The following is a 17,799-nucleotide window of genomic DNA, read 5'->3' as shown; positions in this document are numbered from 1 at the left end:
AAGTTTCATGCTGATTGTTTTTTCTATTTTGTCTTTGCAGGATAAGATATCCTATGAAATTCTTGTTGAGCCACCTAACAGCTTGTACTATAATATTAACAGCGGTACTGGTCTCATCACACTTGTCCAGACTTTGACACGAACACCTGTGAATAATTTCATTGTAAGATAATATTTTTACTTTGTTACATTACATTACATTAGAATAACAGTAGTTTAAAATACATAAATTTGTGGTGAGATTCACTGTTGTTTTACTGCATGAAGACAAGAATATGAAAAGACTGTGTTAAAATTGGACAGTTTCTGAATAGAAATTTCTGTTAATTCCAGATTTTTTTTTTTTTTATAAGCGTGAGTAATATATTTGAGATTTTGTATAAGATTTAAAAGTATTGTTATGTATTAAGTAAATTTGTGTAGTAGATATATTATTGTTTGTCACTGGCCTCGGTGGTATCATGGTTAAGCCACTGGACATAAGGCTGGTAGGTACAGGGTTCGCAGCTCGGTACCGGCTCCCACCCAGAGCACGTTTTAACGACTCAATGGGTAGGTGTAAGACCACTACACCCTCTTCTCTCACTAACCAATTAATAATTAACCCACTGTCCAGGATAGACAGCCCAGATAGCTGAGGTGTGTGCCCAGGACAGTGTGCTTGAACCTTAGTTGTATATAAGCACTCACCAAAAAAAATGTAAATTAAAAAAAATTGTTTGTCATTGCAGTTGAAAGTAATTGCTCGAGATGGCCGCCTGTCTTCAAAGTCCGCTACAGCAACAGTTACTGTGATTGTTATCCGCAACCCCAATGCACCAATATTCACATCAGACCGCTACAACGTAACGATCTCTGAGTACACAGACTTGCAGGAGAGCATTATCCGAGTGATTGCCCATGACAAAGATGCAGTTGTACGTGTGTTGCATATATGTTATATTTCTGTGGTATTTAACAGCATAAGTTAGCATTCTTTAACCATGGGGAGGAACATAGCCTAGTGGTATGTGCTTGCCTCAAGTGTGGTCGGTCTAGGATCGATCTCTGCCGGTATCCTATTTTATTTCTCGTTCCAGCCAGTGTACCACAACTGGTATATCAAAGGCCGTGGTATGTACTATCCTGTCTGTGGGATGGTGCATATAAAAGATCCCGTGCTGCTAATCCAAAAGAGTAGGCTATGAAGTGGCGACAGCGGGTTTCCTCTCTCAATATCTGTGTGGTTTTTAACCATATGTCTGACGCCATATAACCGTAAATACATTGTGTTGAGTGCGTCGTTAAATAAAACATTTTCTTTCTTTCTTTCCGTCGGTAGCCACATTGGACTAAAAATAAATTTGTGAATTTGTTATTCTGATATCATACCACCCCCACCCCTCCTATCTCCTGGGAAGGAGGTGCAGGGCACAAAAGGGAAAAATTAAGTAAATAAATAAAAAATTCTTCTCTACTTCCAGAAATGGTATAATTGAATAGTCTTCATATATGTAAAACTTATTATATGGTTTATTAAAGTTGTGAATTTCATCAATGTTGGGTCCCTTGTTTGTGCCTGAAGGAGGGGTGAAGTTTACTAGAGTTGTACAGAGAAATGCATTTAAACTAATTTCTTCACAACTACTAGACCATTTCCCACTAAATTTGGTGGAAAGCTTCCATGACTCATGGAGAAACAAAATTGTGAATTTTGTCATTCTGACCTCAGTAATCCACCCCCACCCCAGAAAATGGGTATTGTGCATTCCACGAGTCTGGTACAATGTAGGTGGATGGATCAACAATTTATTCAGGTAACCATTTAGGCCCATGGACCTCTTGGATTTTTTGAAAATGTGAAATCAATTGAAATATTTTTATTTATTGACATATTTATCATTTTATTGTGCTTGTTTTTCTGTCATTTTTTTCTTATTCATTTTTTTTTTGTTAATTCTTAAAATGTCTTTATTTTTCTTCACAATTATGATAGGTTGTATCTTTTATTATGGGTTTTTTTTCGGGTTTTTTTTAGACACAAGGACAGATTCCCGAGAGTGGCCAGCTGGTTTATAGTATTGCGAGTGTAAATCCATCAGACACTGGCCGTGATTTGTTCTCAGTCAGTCCAACAACAGGCGAAATCATCCTGGCAAGCAGCTTGAGAAGAATTGGCATTCGAAATTTGTATAATGTATGTTGTCAAGTCTTTTTTTTTCTTTCTTTTTAATTTTTTTTTATCCCACTGCCACCTTTCCTTTTACTCCTTTGAATTCCATCTCATTTCTTCCCGATCTAACAACTCCTATCTTTCGCTGCCCACCTCCACATCCAGTCTTTGTCTCTTGTCACTTGTAGCTATCCATGCCACACACCTGTCATTCCCCCCCCCCCCTCCCCCCATCAACTTTTAGCTGTGGGCTTAGTCTGACCACTTCGGAAAGTTTTCAGCAGTTATGGCATTACTGATTTTTTTATAATGTATGCTGTCAAGTCTTCTTATTAATCAGAGAAATTGATTTCCTTAATGATGCACAAATACTGGTTCGAATTCATGTGAAAATTTACTGCATTAATTATTAAAATTTTAATTGTTAAAACTTTATGCCTTTAGTATTATTTTAAGGGGCAGCTGCTTACACATAAAAATAATTTCATGTATAATTTGCTGTAAATGATTTTAAATTGTTATCAAAGTCCTTTTGTAAATGTGTTTTGTTATACCCCTGACTCAGCATGTGAACATGAACAAATGACTGCTGTTGTCTGCATGTGTGTCTGTTATTGGTTTTAATGCATTTGAATCTGAACTCTGGGCAGGACCTAGCCCAGTGGTAAAGCACTCACTTGATGCGCGGTCAGTCTGGGATTGATCCTTATTGGTGGACCCATTGGGCTATTTTTCGTTCCAGCCATTCGACCATAAAATATTTTGCTTCTCATGAATTTTTTTTTTAATTTTATCACTGTCTGTACTCTCTTGATATTACCACGACTGGTACAACAAAGGCCATGGTATGTGTTATCCTGTCTATGGGATGGTGCATATAAAAGATCCCTTGCTGCTAATCGAAAAGAGTAGCCATGAAGTGGCAACAGCGGGTTTCCTCTCAATATCTGTGTGGTCCTTAACCATATGTCCGACGCCATATAATCGTAAAATAAAATGTGTTGAGTGCATCGTTAAATAAACCATCTCCTTTCCTTTCCTTTCTCTTGATATTATTGAATACAACCTGTTTAGAATTATATAGAAATGAGACAAGTAAAATTAAAGTGGGTTGGGGTTTTTCTATACATGCTAGCTTATGAAAAGTATATTAAAGGCCAATGTATTTGCTATCCTGTTTGTTTCTGTTACTTGTGAAAACGAGTGGTGTATGAGTAAACAATTTGCAGGCATGTTAAACATTCATATTTTACCATGGTACATGTATTTGTATGCTCAAATGACTATGTCTGTTACAGATAACTATATTGGTGAGCGATCGTGCCACAGCTCCAAAGACCGACATGGCCACTGTTATGGTGACCATTGTTCGAAACAGGTACGAACCACAGTTCAACCAAACACGTTACCTTGCTTCTGCCAGCCAGAGAGACAGAATTGACACCATCATTTCAACAGTGTATGCCTTCGACAATGACACACTCGTTCCACTTAGTGCTAATGTAAGTAAACACATTAGTTTTGTTAGTTTAATGTTGGTATTGTTATAAGACGCAAAAAAACAACAACCAAAAACACCTTCCCACATACATGTAAAACTTTGAAGAAAATAATTAACTACATAAATGGGGCCATGAATCGAGTTAAGCAAGCAAGAGTATCAAGATTTTTTTTTTTTTTCTGAGAATCAATTTCCAGTCTCTAAACAGACATAAAATAGTGTAAAATTAGAACATACCTGCATAGAGGTATTTTATTTTGTTGAGTGCCAACTAATCTTAACATCAGATGAAATAAATTTAAAAAACAAAAACAAGAATGATATGTGTGCTTTAAGTTTTGTTTTGTTATGGTGTTAATAAATGTTATAACTGAAGTTATTTTTTCAAATTGATATTGCAGCCGTCTTGAAGAAACTGTATTCATTTTTTAATAAACTAGTGTTGTGAAATAATTTCAGTTCCCCACAGTTATTGACTATTGATATATTTTTTATATTATCTTGTATATATGTTTTATTGACATAGTGGTTTTTTAAATTCATCTTGTACCATGATGTTTTGTTATGTCTTAGGGTCTGAAGACTAGATATAGGTGTCACGTTTCTAGTGGAAGCATCAGCATCACCTTTTGTATTTTATTCTGTAGTTTCCATGTTAGATTTTTTAAGTCCTAGATTAATGAAGCTTGAGACATACTTGATGTAGATGTTCATCTCGGTGTATATTTTTTAAAAAACCAGTTAAAAATTAATTAATTTCAATTTTATTGATAGGTGAATCGATTGATTCATAATTTCTGTTATGTTACTTAATTTAATGCCAACCAAAAAACTAAACCATCGTTTGTATTGGAATGACATTCATTTGTAGCTATTTATTTGTGTGGGTTTTTTTCCCTTCATTTTAGACACCAAATGCAAAAATCAAATTCAAGATTCTCAGCTATTCAAAATTCTTTGGAGTTGATGAACAAGGACAGATTTATATCAAACAGACTCTTCGGCCGAGTGCGACAGGAACTACAAATGACACCCTTATTGTAAGTAATCTTTTTCATATTTTGGGGTTCTTTTTTTTATTTTTTTTTTTTTTATTTTTTTTTCTTTTTTTTTTTATTTAGGGTGACAGGGGGCCAACTACGTAATGAAAATCGCAGAATACTTTTTAAAATTATTTTAAGGCTCATTAACTTTTATACCTGTTTCTGTTATGAAATTCTTTTGTTATAAAAAGTGTTTGTCACCAAAAGACTGATATCCTCAGGAGATGAATACCAATGTAACGTTTGTAATTTCTTTCATATTTTAGCCTAACCTAAAACATGAATTGAACTCACCACTTAACATATTCCCCAAAATGAATATCTGGTTATGGTCATGTGATTTGCAAGTCTGCACTTCCTTTTTACATTAGGTACCCATTGCCACGACTGGTATATGAAAGGCTGTAGTATGTGATATCCTGTCTGTGGGATGGTGCATATAAAAGATGCCTTGCTACTAATGGAATAATGTAGCGGGTTTTCTCTCTAAGACTATAAGTCAAAATTACCAAATGTTTAACATCCAATAGCCGATGATTAAAAAAAATCAATGTGCTCTAGTGGTATCATTAAACAAAACAAACTGGGTTTTGTTTTTTTAAGTACCTATTAACTGATAGTATAAAATGATATTAATGTTCTGATGTGAAAAGTAATGGGGAAGGTATGCTTCTTTTTAAATATTTATTTATACAAACTGCTTTCATAAATTATTTCTAAAACAAGTTTTGTTGTCAGTGTTGATGGGGGTTTGGGGACTAGGGGTGGAAGGCAAATGAATTACTTCAGTATTAAAATAAAATTGACCCGTATAAGATAGTTTTCAATTGTTGTGTTGATAAAATGTATTCATATATTGTTTCATTCACTGTGACAGGTTGACGTGGAAGTGACAGATTTGAGTTGGCGTCCTAAATCTTCAAGAGCAAAACTTATTGTTGCGGTTTCATATGTGGCGCCAGATGGAGGCATCATTGGCTTCATTCGACCCCAATTCTAGTAAGTACATAATACACATGTACATAAATACTTTTTGAAGAAGATTTAAAAGTTGAATTTATGTAGGTCAACAAAACATTTTAAAAAAGAATGATATTACTTAGAAGTATTGCAGATTTTTGTCTTGCCTCTGCACAGTTGGAAGATGATATATTCAGGGGTTCCAGCATACCCGAGGATAGTGTATTTTAGACTCTGGCCACCAAGTAATTCCTTTGACTTTTGTACAATTATTGCAGATATTTTATGATGATATGTAACATTAATCTACCTGCATGTGTAATTTTATTGAGGTCTAAGTTAACCTGTAAATAGGTAGATGAAAAATTACTTTGCCACCATTTGTATACTGGTTACCAAAGAATTGTTACTCTACATAATATAATATAAGCAGAATACAAATGGTCACTAGTCTAAGGTTGCACTCACAATTAAGTTCTTTAACCTGTTTAATGTAAATCTGTAAATAATATTATTAATAAATATTATATACATTGCAAAAAAAAAAATTTTGAGTACATAATATAATGAAATCTCATGAAGATCATAAATTCAACACAATTGTGGTTTTTTGTTGTTGTTGTGGTTTTTGGGTTTTTTTAAAACAAAAACAGATGAATTTACACTTCTTGTAAAATTGGTTATCAGAAATCATACGTAGTGCGTTTTGAGCTACATTTGCTGCCTACTTTCTGTCGGGTTTTGGGCCTTGGTTTGCTTGGATGGGTGGATGTTTTGTGTGTGCAACAAAAATATTCTTAGCAATTTGCTAGAGGGGGATAAACCTGTTACTAAAATAAATTAGGATTTATCAAACAACAGATTAAGACTATTTCTACATGTGTATGTCTTGTGTGTTTTTTCAGCATTGAGGTTCCAGAAAACACTCTCAAGGGATCTCATGTTCTGTTCATGGATGTTGTGAATCAAGGGAATAGCAAAATAAATATCACCCTTACTGGTAACAAAAATGGTAAGTAGTGATATTCTTTTCTTTCAATTTTTGTCTGAATAAGTTTGGACGACTAATATATTGTGTCTTAAGCTTTGTCTCTCAGCCCTTTTTTCATAACCCTCTTTCTCATTTGTTCAAACAAAAATAAAAACAGTTACTGGCATTTCATTACAAATTGTTTTTATTTTGTTTGAATTTGAACCCAGTGTTTCATTATATTTTAGTGTAGGCAGAATGTTAAATTATTTTGGTCCTACCTAGATTTGATAATTAACAGGTTTTTTTAAGATAACTGTTTTATGATGATACTTAATTATCTGCAATAGTTTTATTTATAACAAAATTTAAAAGAAAACAACAAATTCATGCACTTCTGAATTGCTTCATTCATTTATTCATTATAAATTTCTATAATCATTGATTATTTTATTAAATTTTATAATGTTACCCCTTTAAGTGATGCAGTTTTATATTTTCTTGTCTCTAGGAAATAAATACAATTCTTGCTTATTCCTGTACTTTTTTTTTCTTCTTTTCATCCTCATGACTACTAGTATTTAATGCGACATATGACAGAGATCGTAAGAACGCCTTTTTGACTGTGTCAAATAAATTGGACCGAGAACAGGCTGACAGGTATATAATCAAGGCACATGTTGAAAGAGAACGGAGCAGCACCAGGCGCAGGCGTGAGATTGGACAGGACAGTGCTAAAAATCAAATTTACAGTGAGTACTTGATGGATTTTTTACCGCTTCTAACCCATATTAAAGGTACTTTGCCTTCAACTTCATCAATAATACATCAAAACAATGTAAAATCTGAAAACTCTGACAGAAGCTGTAACACATTTATAGGATATGAAACAAACTTATTAGGATATTTAATTAATTTTCAGTTGTGAAAATTATTTCATAAGGGACATAAACAGGATATGAAATGGTATTGTGTTTAATATCCTATTTATTACCCATAATTGATCTTCATTTATATCACTTAACTTGTTTGGTTGACATTCCTGTAAGGTTGTAGTGCAGCAATCGATGACGTCGAAGTGTTACTTCCTACTTGGCATTCTAGTGGGACATATCACTTTGATGATATGAATGAGTCTTCTACCATTAGCATGTTGAATATTGAAACTGCAACTGACTGGTTTCAAAAGACATTATGGTAGTCTTGAGAGTATGCAGCCATCTCTCACTGTCAGGTGCTTTGACAAGAGATGAGTGCTAATCATGACCATGATATATATGGTTCCAACTCTGTCTGTAGGAGGATTGCTATTTTATTCTGCATGCCATAAACCGTTTGCTTCTGCAAACAAAGGTATGTCTGAATGCACAAATTATATTGAGGGCAAAGTATCTCTTATTTATGCTAATTTTTCGTGCTATTTTCCCATCATTTTGGGAAGATTTTTTCGGATAAATGGTTTCCTTTGAGGTGAATGTGAAATTACACATACTTTGATTTCATCTCATGTGGGCAGATGGACTGGTATTAATGAAGGCACTTAAATTACATTATTTTGTTTTAGTATGACCTGAACCATGTTCTCCTCCTGTTGATAAATGTCTCGGGGTATCTTTACACAACTAACCAAATTTACTTGCAGATGCTTGGGCTAACATGGAAATCATCATTCAAGTAACCGATATTAATGACAACGCACCTGTGTTCCAGTTCCCACTCTACCCACCAGCAACCTATTACGACCAGGATAAATACTTTGGAGCCATCAATATCAATGCCTTGCCGAATGACCAAATTATGACAGTGACCGTAAGACAAATTTCATCATTTGAAATTTTTGTTTACTAATGCATTAGCTATATCATTTATTAACAAACATAAATTCTTAGTGAAATCTGTTCAAATTTTACTCTGATGGAAACCAATTTTAAGTTTTTAAATGAAAACACATGTTTGTAATAAATTTTAAAAGCTGTAACATTTCCGTGATATGTTTATTTCCAACAACTCTTTACATCCTGTGTTACATTTATTAATTGTGTCATCAGTTGATTTTATTATTAGTATCATTATTTTATATCCCATTGACAAAAACAGCCAATGTTATCCTCTCTGCTGGGGTGTCATTAAACCACTGGTGAGACTTTCCTTTGGCACTGTCACGTATAAAGAACATTATAAATAGTAAAAACTTATAATAAATAGAGTTAGGATTAGTGACAGTGCCAAAGGAAAGTCCTTCCAAATCATTCATTAATCCCAGACAGATATAATGTCACTGGTTATAAAATTTCAAGTCAAGTAATGCCGAAGTTTATACTAATCACCTAACAGAAGGAGTTTAACATTGAGGGCAATGTTATAACACTGATAATGTAAACATTGTTACTACAGGCTACCGATGCAGATCTGGGAAGAAATGCAGAGATCGATTACCTGATGGACATAGCTGTTGATCTGAAGAAGAACCCATTTAGTGTCTCTAGGATCGAGGGAGTTATGAAGACCACGCAGGAGTTTGACACTAAACCTAATGCAGTACATCACTTCAGATTTGATATTTTGGCCAGGGACAGGCCACTGAACACGGTGTCACTGGAAGACAAAGCTGAAGTCATCGTAAGTGAATCTGTCACTCGTTATTAATTCATTTAAAGCATGTTATTATGGGTGCATACCTCTACTATCTGGGATGTCAGTTGAGAATAGAGGTTAGTGGTTAGTGAAATAGTAATCAATGTAGCAGCCGTAAACCTTTCCACTGAGGGTGGTAAAGTGCTCACTTTATGTGCAGTTGCTTTGGGATCAATCCCCATCAGTGGGCCCATTGCGTTATTTCTCGCTCTAGCCAGTGCACCATGACCATGGTATGTGCTATCCTGTCTATGGGATGGTGCATATAAAAGATCCCTTGCTGCTAATCGAAAAGAGTAGCCCATGAAGTTACGACAGTGGGTTTCTCCCTCAATGTCTGTGTGGTCCTTAACCATATGTCTGAGGCCATATAACCGTCAAATAAAATGTGTTGAGTGCATCGTTAAATAAAACATTTCCTTTCCTTTTCCCACTGAGGGGCCGGGAATTGATCCTTGTCAGTGGGTCAGTGGGGCTATGTCTCATTCCAGCCAATGTTCCACAACTGGTGTAACAAAGGCTTATTGGTAGTACTATCCTATCTGTGATATCCCTTACTGCTAATTGGAAAGAGTAGCCCATATTGTGTGTCATAAGCATAAGTTTCCTCTCTTATTATATGCGTGGTTCTTAACCATGTAAACATAATTAAAATGTACCGTATCAAGTACGTCGTAAAATAAAACATTCCTTCCGTCTTTTTTGCCTGTTTAGTTTCGGTTGAAAGCCCAACTTAGCCCCACTTGAGAGTTGAACTTTTTGTTTAAAAATTGTTGCTGAGACATACATTTTAAATGTCTCATGTGGAACTATATCTAGTTGAGCCTTAAATATTTAACTTCTTAAATGTTTCACAAGTGGGTGTACCTGCATAAACTCAATCACATTACATTTGTAATTGGTAGGGTGGGAGTGTTGTTTTTGGCTCTGGTGGACTAAAAAGTAAAATATTGTTTTCATCAACTATTTACATTGTTGTGATAGGAACATGTCATGGAAAGAAGGCATCAACTGAACTTTATTTGTATCACATTTCTTCATACAAAATAAAGTTGTTATCATTTATAATTGAGAAGTCGGCGGTCAGGGGTGGCATAATGCTTGAATTAATAGTGTATTTATGGAAGTTATTTAAATGACACACTTGCCATTCTAGTCCAAAATTACTTGCAACATATATGTCATTCAAATCCTAAGAGTGTATTTTTCTTGGGATTATTTATACATATTTACTAGTTAAAACAAAATGCTGCAGTGATCCATGCTACATTTTCATGCATTATATTTAACACAAATATTAACTTGGCTTTCAGGTTAATTTGATTGAAACATACAACCGATTCTATCTTGTGCTCAATGATCGACCATCTGAACAGATCTTGGCAAAACAGGAAGAATTTAGAAGGTTTGTACTACTTATGTCCTTGGATAAACTTTCTGTTACTGAAATCGTCCACTAATATATTTTTAGATTGCAGAGTAACTGTCAGCACTTTCAGCATTAAAATGGTAATATTACAATAATTGTAAATTTGGTTTCTTAACAAGGATGTATACATCATATGAAATGTTCATAAGAATGCTCTATTAATGTGTATGTTTTATATTATAGTTTTTCTCTGTCAAAAAAGTACTTTAAAGATCTGATAACAAATGGCATTCTCAATGCATCTCAGGCTGGTTATATATGTGACATTCTTATAATTACTGTATTTTTATTATATGTTATATTTGTTAATTAAGTTAGATTTAGCCTTAACTAACACATTTTTCACCCTTGCAGAATTATTCAAGAGTGGTCAGGATACTTGACCATCATTGAGAGGATTCGATCAAAAGAAATAGAAATTGAGAAGAACAACATTCGCATGGACAGTACTTCGTAAGTGTTTAACTTATTTTTATTTTATTTTATTCATTAGTAAGTTCTTTTAGGATCATTATACATGTAGTATGTACTGATAAATCTGTTAAATAGCCATATATCCAAAAAGTTTCTTTGAACAGTTGAGTGCTTAATACAGGTTAGTTTGTATTGAATTAGATATTGTAACATTAAACAGGTCTGTTAAGACAGGTGGCCACTGGATCTGTTTGATTGTATATGATTAAATCTCTGTGCTACTTATGTTAGCCTGGGTTCCAGGTTGATTTGCATGCATTAAAGAGCAGAAGAACTTGTTTGTCATATCAACTTGCAATATTTTCTGTAGTGGCGTTATTATCTTAATAAAACTTTAATGTCATGTTTGTTCACATGTGAATGTCCTCGTGTATTCCAGTAAGTAACAAATCTGGAATGTTGCCTGTTGTTTATTTTGGTTATTTTTTCCCCAACAGGTCCGATATCATCTTTGTGTTGGTAGATTACAAACCTAATGGATATCGTCTGCTGAATAACACAAATGAAGAAGTAAGAAAGAAGTAAGTTGGCCATGCATTTTATATTCAGTATTTGTGTTTGTTATTCTTGTTTCTCCGTCGGTGCCTAACAAAGGACTCGTTGAATGGGAGAACTGGGTTTTTTTCTTCTCTTTCTTTAGATCTAGTTTAAATCCTGTATGTTATTGTCCGACTGTGTTGTCATTTAAACATTATATTTTCTTTCTAGTGCCCAAAAATGTTTTGTTCTTTTTTAAGGGAAGTGGAAGAGGGGTGTCATTTGTGAATTTCATGCCAACAAAATACCAAATATGTTTCTAACAAATTGAGTTTTGTATGCACAATGCTTACAAGTGCTGTGTCCTGTATAGAATTACTTAAACATATATATATATATATATATATATGTAAAGAATTACTTAAACATATATATATATATATATATGTAAAGAATTACTATATATAATGATTTATTACTTTTTCATAAGTCGTATCATTAAAGGTATGAACTTTTCCCATTGTTTGGGGTTATTTTATCTATGATGTTCTGCCCAAACTTGATAACGGGAAGCAATCTTGGATAAATTTCATTTATGATGATTGCAGGCAGGCAAGCAAGTAAAGAATGTATAGAAGTTGTAGATGGTTTGATTATTTAAAAATCACATTACATGATTAACCTTCAAAATATTCTTATATATGACGTGATTGATTGATTTTTTTTTTTTTTTTTCCAGGCTCCTTTCTGATGTCTCTCAAAACCTGATAAAGGCTATGGTAAAAAACAATGTTTCTGTTATTGTACATGAGGTTCGACTTCCTCATCAGTCACAGATCTTCGTCCGCAACAGGATCGCCAAGTCCTACTTGTGGTGGGTGGATGACCCGTGTGCCGCACTCATTGCACTGGCAGCAATCATCATTCTGCTGTGCATCGTTGGCATCATCGTTCTCATTTTCTCATACTCCAGGTAAGGCTCACATTGGATGTGAAACCAGGTTAACGTCATGTTTTCACTGCTTTTAGTACCAGGCTGAGCAATTTTTCGGAAATGCACAAGACTGGGGGTGGGGGGGGGGGGGGGGGGGGTGTTTAATCATGTATTTAAATATAGTATGTGATTAATAAATTAAAACACTTGTAGAATAAAATAATGATTCTTGCAGCAATATCTCTTTGATATATTTCTTGGTAGCAAAATGGATTATAACAGTTGCATAATGATACTATGTCCAGTTCAGATTCTAAGTGAAATTATTTTTTTACAAAGTTGTTAAGAAAATTGATCATAATCACAAAACATTTAAAGGGACATTCCTGACTTTGCTGCATTGTAAGATGTTTCCGACTAATAAAATATTTCTATGATTAAACTTACATATCAAATATATCTTCTGGTTTAGAATATCAGTGTCTGTAGATTCAATGTGTTTCTGGTCGTCTTAATATTTGTAAGAAGCCCAAACTGGATTTTGTCTTCAAATAATTTCGTATGTACGAAAAAAATCTTTTTTAGGAAATAAAATGAAATTTAACCTAGTACAAATATTAGAACGATCAGAAACATGTTTAATATACAGCCACAAATATTTTATGCAGAAAAATATATTTGATATGTAATTACAGTCGTTAAAAGTCTCTGTTAATCGATAACATTTTTAAAATTGCAGTAAACTTAGGAATGTCCCTTTTAACTTGTAGAAATTTTATGATATATTTGGGTTATAATGTTTGTAACAACAAAATGTGTCTTATATATAATACGATTTTGCTTTCTTCAGATACATGAGATTCATCCAACAATACAGAATCTACCAAAGCTCATACGCAGCACCTGACTTTGCAAACCCACCAAACTTCCTCAGAGAATATGAGACACAGGTAGGTTCCATGCTGGCTTATCTTATTTGTAAGCAAATATTTAAAAGTTTGTTGCAAAGACTACCTTAAGTTGCAATGTTTAAAGCCATATTCGACACTTTATTAAAGTGCCGAAACTGAAAATGGTATGAATGAAATGAGAAGAAGGGTTAATAACTGTAATATAAAAGATAGGGTTTGGGATGACTGTGTTGCTACTTTAATATTAGCTCAGTTTTATCTTTTATAATTATAGTTTAAAAAAAAGAGAGTATTTATGGATAATTTGACAAAGGAGACAAAATATAATATTTATTATGAAAAGATATGTTCTGTTCCTTCCATGATCACTCACCATATATATCCTGTATTTAATTATATATGCGTTACAATACAGTTACAACAATTATAATGAGTTACACTGCAAACACTCTAGAGCTGTTTTCTACATAAGTTACCATCATTGTAAATATCTTGTAAATTCTTCCAATTCCATCCTTACTTCACCTTTCAGTTCACTATCTCAACATTACACACACCACACATATAACACACATCATACATATAACACACATCACACATAAAACACAAATCACACATATAGCACACTTCATACTGACCACTACAAAATGCACACTGCATATTATCAACTATCTCAACTTTACACACACCTCACATATAACACACTTCATACTGACCACTACAAAATGCATATTGCATATAATCAAATCCTCTACATGGGATGTGTCTTTGACAGATTTCTTTCTCATATGTATTTGCCAAAATCTGAATACATGTATATGTGTGTGTGTGTGTGTGTGTGTGCGTGTGTGTGTGCGTGTGCAAGTATGGTGTGATGTAGTCTCAGAATATTAGGTATCTATTTTTGAAGAGTCGGTCAAAGACTCTGTGTTCAAATCTTAAAAACACTTGGGTTTTTTATATATGTACACTGAAATATTCTTTAACGGTGAATATATATATATAGAGAGGATTCGTCACGAGTATTTTTTAATATGGAAAATATCAACCGAGTCTATGTTAATCGGTATTTGTCGAGTAGCAAATTCTATTTATCCTATAACACTTCTAAAATAATATTCTAATTAATGTTTTAGTAAATCTCAGTACTAAAATCGCCACCATCGATAATATGACGTCATCAGGATTAGCACAGATTAGTTTGATGTCACACATTTTAAACAAATCTTTGAAAACATTATGTTCAGGTACACGGGTCTTGTTGGCAACACATTACCTAGAGACCTTGTAAATTTGCATACCATTATTAACCGGGTTAATAAAGTAAATTATCACATGGGATTATGACATGGATATCATGGGTAAGTTATAGGATAAATATGTATATATAGTGATGCTCTCATGTTTAGCAATTATTTCTACCAACAGTCATCAATGTTCTCTATTTGCAGAGTCTGAACATGTATGTACCTCCCGATGAGGGTCTTCAAGAAGTTGGTGAGATCAACATGATCTTCCAGCCAGACGAGGCTTCACCCACTGTGGAACACACGGCCCATGATGCAAACATCACCTCGGAAGTCATCCAGTACGGATCAAGTCCAGGTGTTGTTGCAGCTACCAATCCTATCTACCAAGGGTGAGTTACAGCTAAAACTTGTTGAGAAAAAGTCAAAAGATGTGGGGCTGAATTTACAAAGCCTGTTTTAGACCTACATGTGTGTAACTACATACATTTACAATGCTTAAACACCTGTTTTAGACCTACATGTGTGTAACTACATACATTTACAATGCTTAAACACCTGTTTTAGACCTACATGTGTGTAACTACATACATTTACAATGCTTAAACACCTGTTTTAGACCTACATGTGTGTAACTACATACATTTACAATGCTTAAACACCTGTTTTAGACCTACATGTGTGTGTAACTACATACATTTACAATGCTTAAACACCTGTGTGTGTAACTACATACATTTACAATGCTTAAACACCTGTTTTAGACCTACATGTGTGTAACTACATACATTTACAATGCTTATTAAACACCTGCGTTTAAGAAAAACAGGCTTCATAAATTCGGCCCATGGTGTTTCAGTCAGACAATTAAAGTTTAATGCATCTGTTAAAAAGTCAAAAGATATTGTATATCACAGTCAAGACATTTAATTTTTAATGTGCATGTTGAAAAGTTCAAAGATGTCGTGTAATCACAGTAACAGTTGAAGTTTAAAACACATGACAAAATGTCCAAACAGTTAGTGTATCACAGTTACAACAGTTGAAGATTAATGTAAGTGGTGAAAAGTCGAAAATGTTAATTTGTGCCTTGAAAATAGCTATGGTATCCTGTAGATCCAGACTCCTTTAAGTAACCATCAAAGAATTAATTTCTACCCCTGCAGTATCGTTTTGGTATTGAATTGCATTAAAATTTTGACAACTGTAATTGTAATTTCCTTAGTATGTTATAGTGACGATATTAAAAAAAAAAAAAAGTCACACATTTCCCAGGGTTTCTTTTGTTACTTTCATATAAAGTAATGCTCTTTTTTTTTTTCTCAGAGAAGTGGAGTACAAGACAACGGGCTTTAAGGATGACACGACTATACTGTAAACTGGCAGTTTGCCGCCAAGCCTCTACAAACTTTTAATTCCACAGAATACTTTCAGCAAGAAATTATAGTGTATGTTTTCAGCAAGGACTTCATGTGTTTTTCGTGTTTATTAAAAAAACCAAGGAATGATTGTGAATATTCAGCACAGTTATTGAAAATTTTTATGACATTTTTTTCATAACAAGATACAAATATTCAATGCTGTTCATGACAATTTATGTGTTTCAGCAGGGTTTTTTTTTTTATTATTTTGAAATCTTTTTAATATCTAACTATTCATTGCTTTGTTGACATTTTAGGTGCTATTATAGAACTAACAAATATATTAATTGAAAAATGTTTTATCCTTATTGATATAGCTGGAACTAAAGATCTGATTTTGTCTTAGTGTATTGATATTCATCCAACAGAATGTTATAAAGCAAAAACTTTTTTTTAAAATACATGCATAAAAAAGCATTGGCTTTTAGAATTTTTACTACTTTGCTTTACAATGTTTCAAACTTAAGGTTAATTAATAAAAGATTGTTTAGATTTGTTATATGAGTTTATTCATTTTAAAATGTATTTTTTAAATTGCTTTATTCACATTAAAGTAATATTTGTTTGTTGTATGATTTTAATATCTTTAATATTTTTGTTTTAATTACCTTATTCTCATTTTGGAGTAATTTTTGTTTAGATATTTTTGTACAAGTTGGAAAGTAAACCTTTTTTGTAATTTGTAATTTGGAGTAATTTAAAATGTATGTTAAGAGTTGTTTTATGATCATATCATTTTATTGAGTAACATATAAACCAATGTCATGTTTGTTGCACAGAATTACTTAACGTTTACCCCAGAATTGATGGACATTGATTTTAATACTGTTTTTATACGTTTCTTTGTAGTTATGCAAATTATATTATATACATTCCACAAAAATGTTGAAAATAAATTGTATATTTTAAGAGAGAGAATGTTTGTCTTCTCACATAGAATTTGTACATCTTTTATATTATACAACAGTAAATTTATATTATATATACACAAATATATATGAAATAAATATTATTTCTATAAAACAAAATGTTTTATTTTCTTTTATCACAATTGATTAGACAAAACTTAAAATCACACTGAACATGGTTGAGCACATTACTGATCATCCGGGCCCGTATTTTTTAATCTGTCTTAGCACTACGATATCATAAACCTGTCATAGTGCTAAGATAGCTTCAAAAATATGTGGCTTGGCTTTTATCTTAGATAACACATGTGATAAATACAGTCATTGACCCTACTTTTCTAGGTAGGTACCTTTCTGTTCCGCATAAAATTAATCAAACAGTCTTGAGTGATAGAATATAATATACTACTCAAAAGAATTTAAGGGTCAAAAATGTATAACCAAATAAGTTTCAGAGTATTAGATTGATGATGTAAACTACACCAAAAATTTAATTTATTGTTCCATATTTACAAAAAACCACAAATAAACGTCACTGTATACAAGAAAGTCACATGACATGCTGTCAAAGTTGAAGGTTGTCAAACATGGATTTTACACAGAACATTCGTTTAATAGTGTGTGAATCCACCCTTGGCGCGAATACACTTGACACATCGTTGCCTCATGCTGTTGATCAGATGTCTGAAGAACTCTTGGGGAATGGCCTGCCACTCTGCCATAAGAAGTTGACCCAGA

At 33.2% G+C, this 17,799-nt stretch overlaps 1 protein-coding gene across 2 annotated transcripts in view; it reads left to right on the top strand.

The window, feature by feature from the left end:
- The window catches only part of LOC121378667, a 159,300-nt gene extending 142,124 nt beyond the window's left edge, over positions 1–17,176 (top strand). For both annotated transcript variants that reach the window (XM_041506945.1, XM_041506947.1), the window contains 17 exons: positions 41–163; positions 732–917; positions 2,018–2,176; positions 3,451–3,654; positions 4,562–4,693; positions 5,574–5,695; positions 6,562–6,668; positions 7,205–7,378; positions 8,269–8,435; positions 9,021–9,245; positions 10,574–10,665; positions 11,044–11,142; positions 11,601–11,684; positions 12,380–12,613; positions 13,425–13,524; positions 14,937–15,124; positions 16,059–17,176. In XM_041506945.1, the coding sequence (XP_041362879.1) occupies positions 41–163; positions 732–917; positions 2,018–2,176; positions 3,451–3,654; positions 4,562–4,693; positions 5,574–5,695; positions 6,562–6,668; positions 7,205–7,378; positions 8,269–8,435; positions 9,021–9,245; positions 10,574–10,665; positions 11,044–11,142; positions 11,601–11,684; positions 12,380–12,613; positions 13,425–13,524; positions 14,937–15,124; positions 16,059–16,110 (2,448 nt within the window). In that variant the 3' untranslated portion in view covers positions 16,111–17,176. The remainder of the gene's footprint in view (positions 1–40; positions 164–731; positions 918–2,017; positions 2,177–3,450; positions 3,655–4,561; positions 4,694–5,573; positions 5,696–6,561; positions 6,669–7,204; positions 7,379–8,268; positions 8,436–9,020; positions 9,246–10,573; positions 10,666–11,043; positions 11,143–11,600; positions 11,685–12,379; positions 12,614–13,424; positions 13,525–14,936; positions 15,125–16,058) is intronic.
- The last annotated feature ends 623 nt before the right edge of the window (positions 17,177–17,799 follow it).

This window comes from Gigantopelta aegis, chromosome 8 (genome assembly GCF_016097555.1).
Source record: "Gigantopelta aegis isolate Gae_Host chromosome 8, Gae_host_genome, whole genome shotgun sequence".
In the NCBI taxonomy this organism is placed as follows: domain Eukaryota; kingdom Metazoa; phylum Mollusca; class Gastropoda; order Neomphalida; family Peltospiridae; genus Gigantopelta; species Gigantopelta aegis.
Note: the sequence above shows the minus strand (reverse complement) of the source record. Positions and strands in the feature narration are given on the sequence as shown.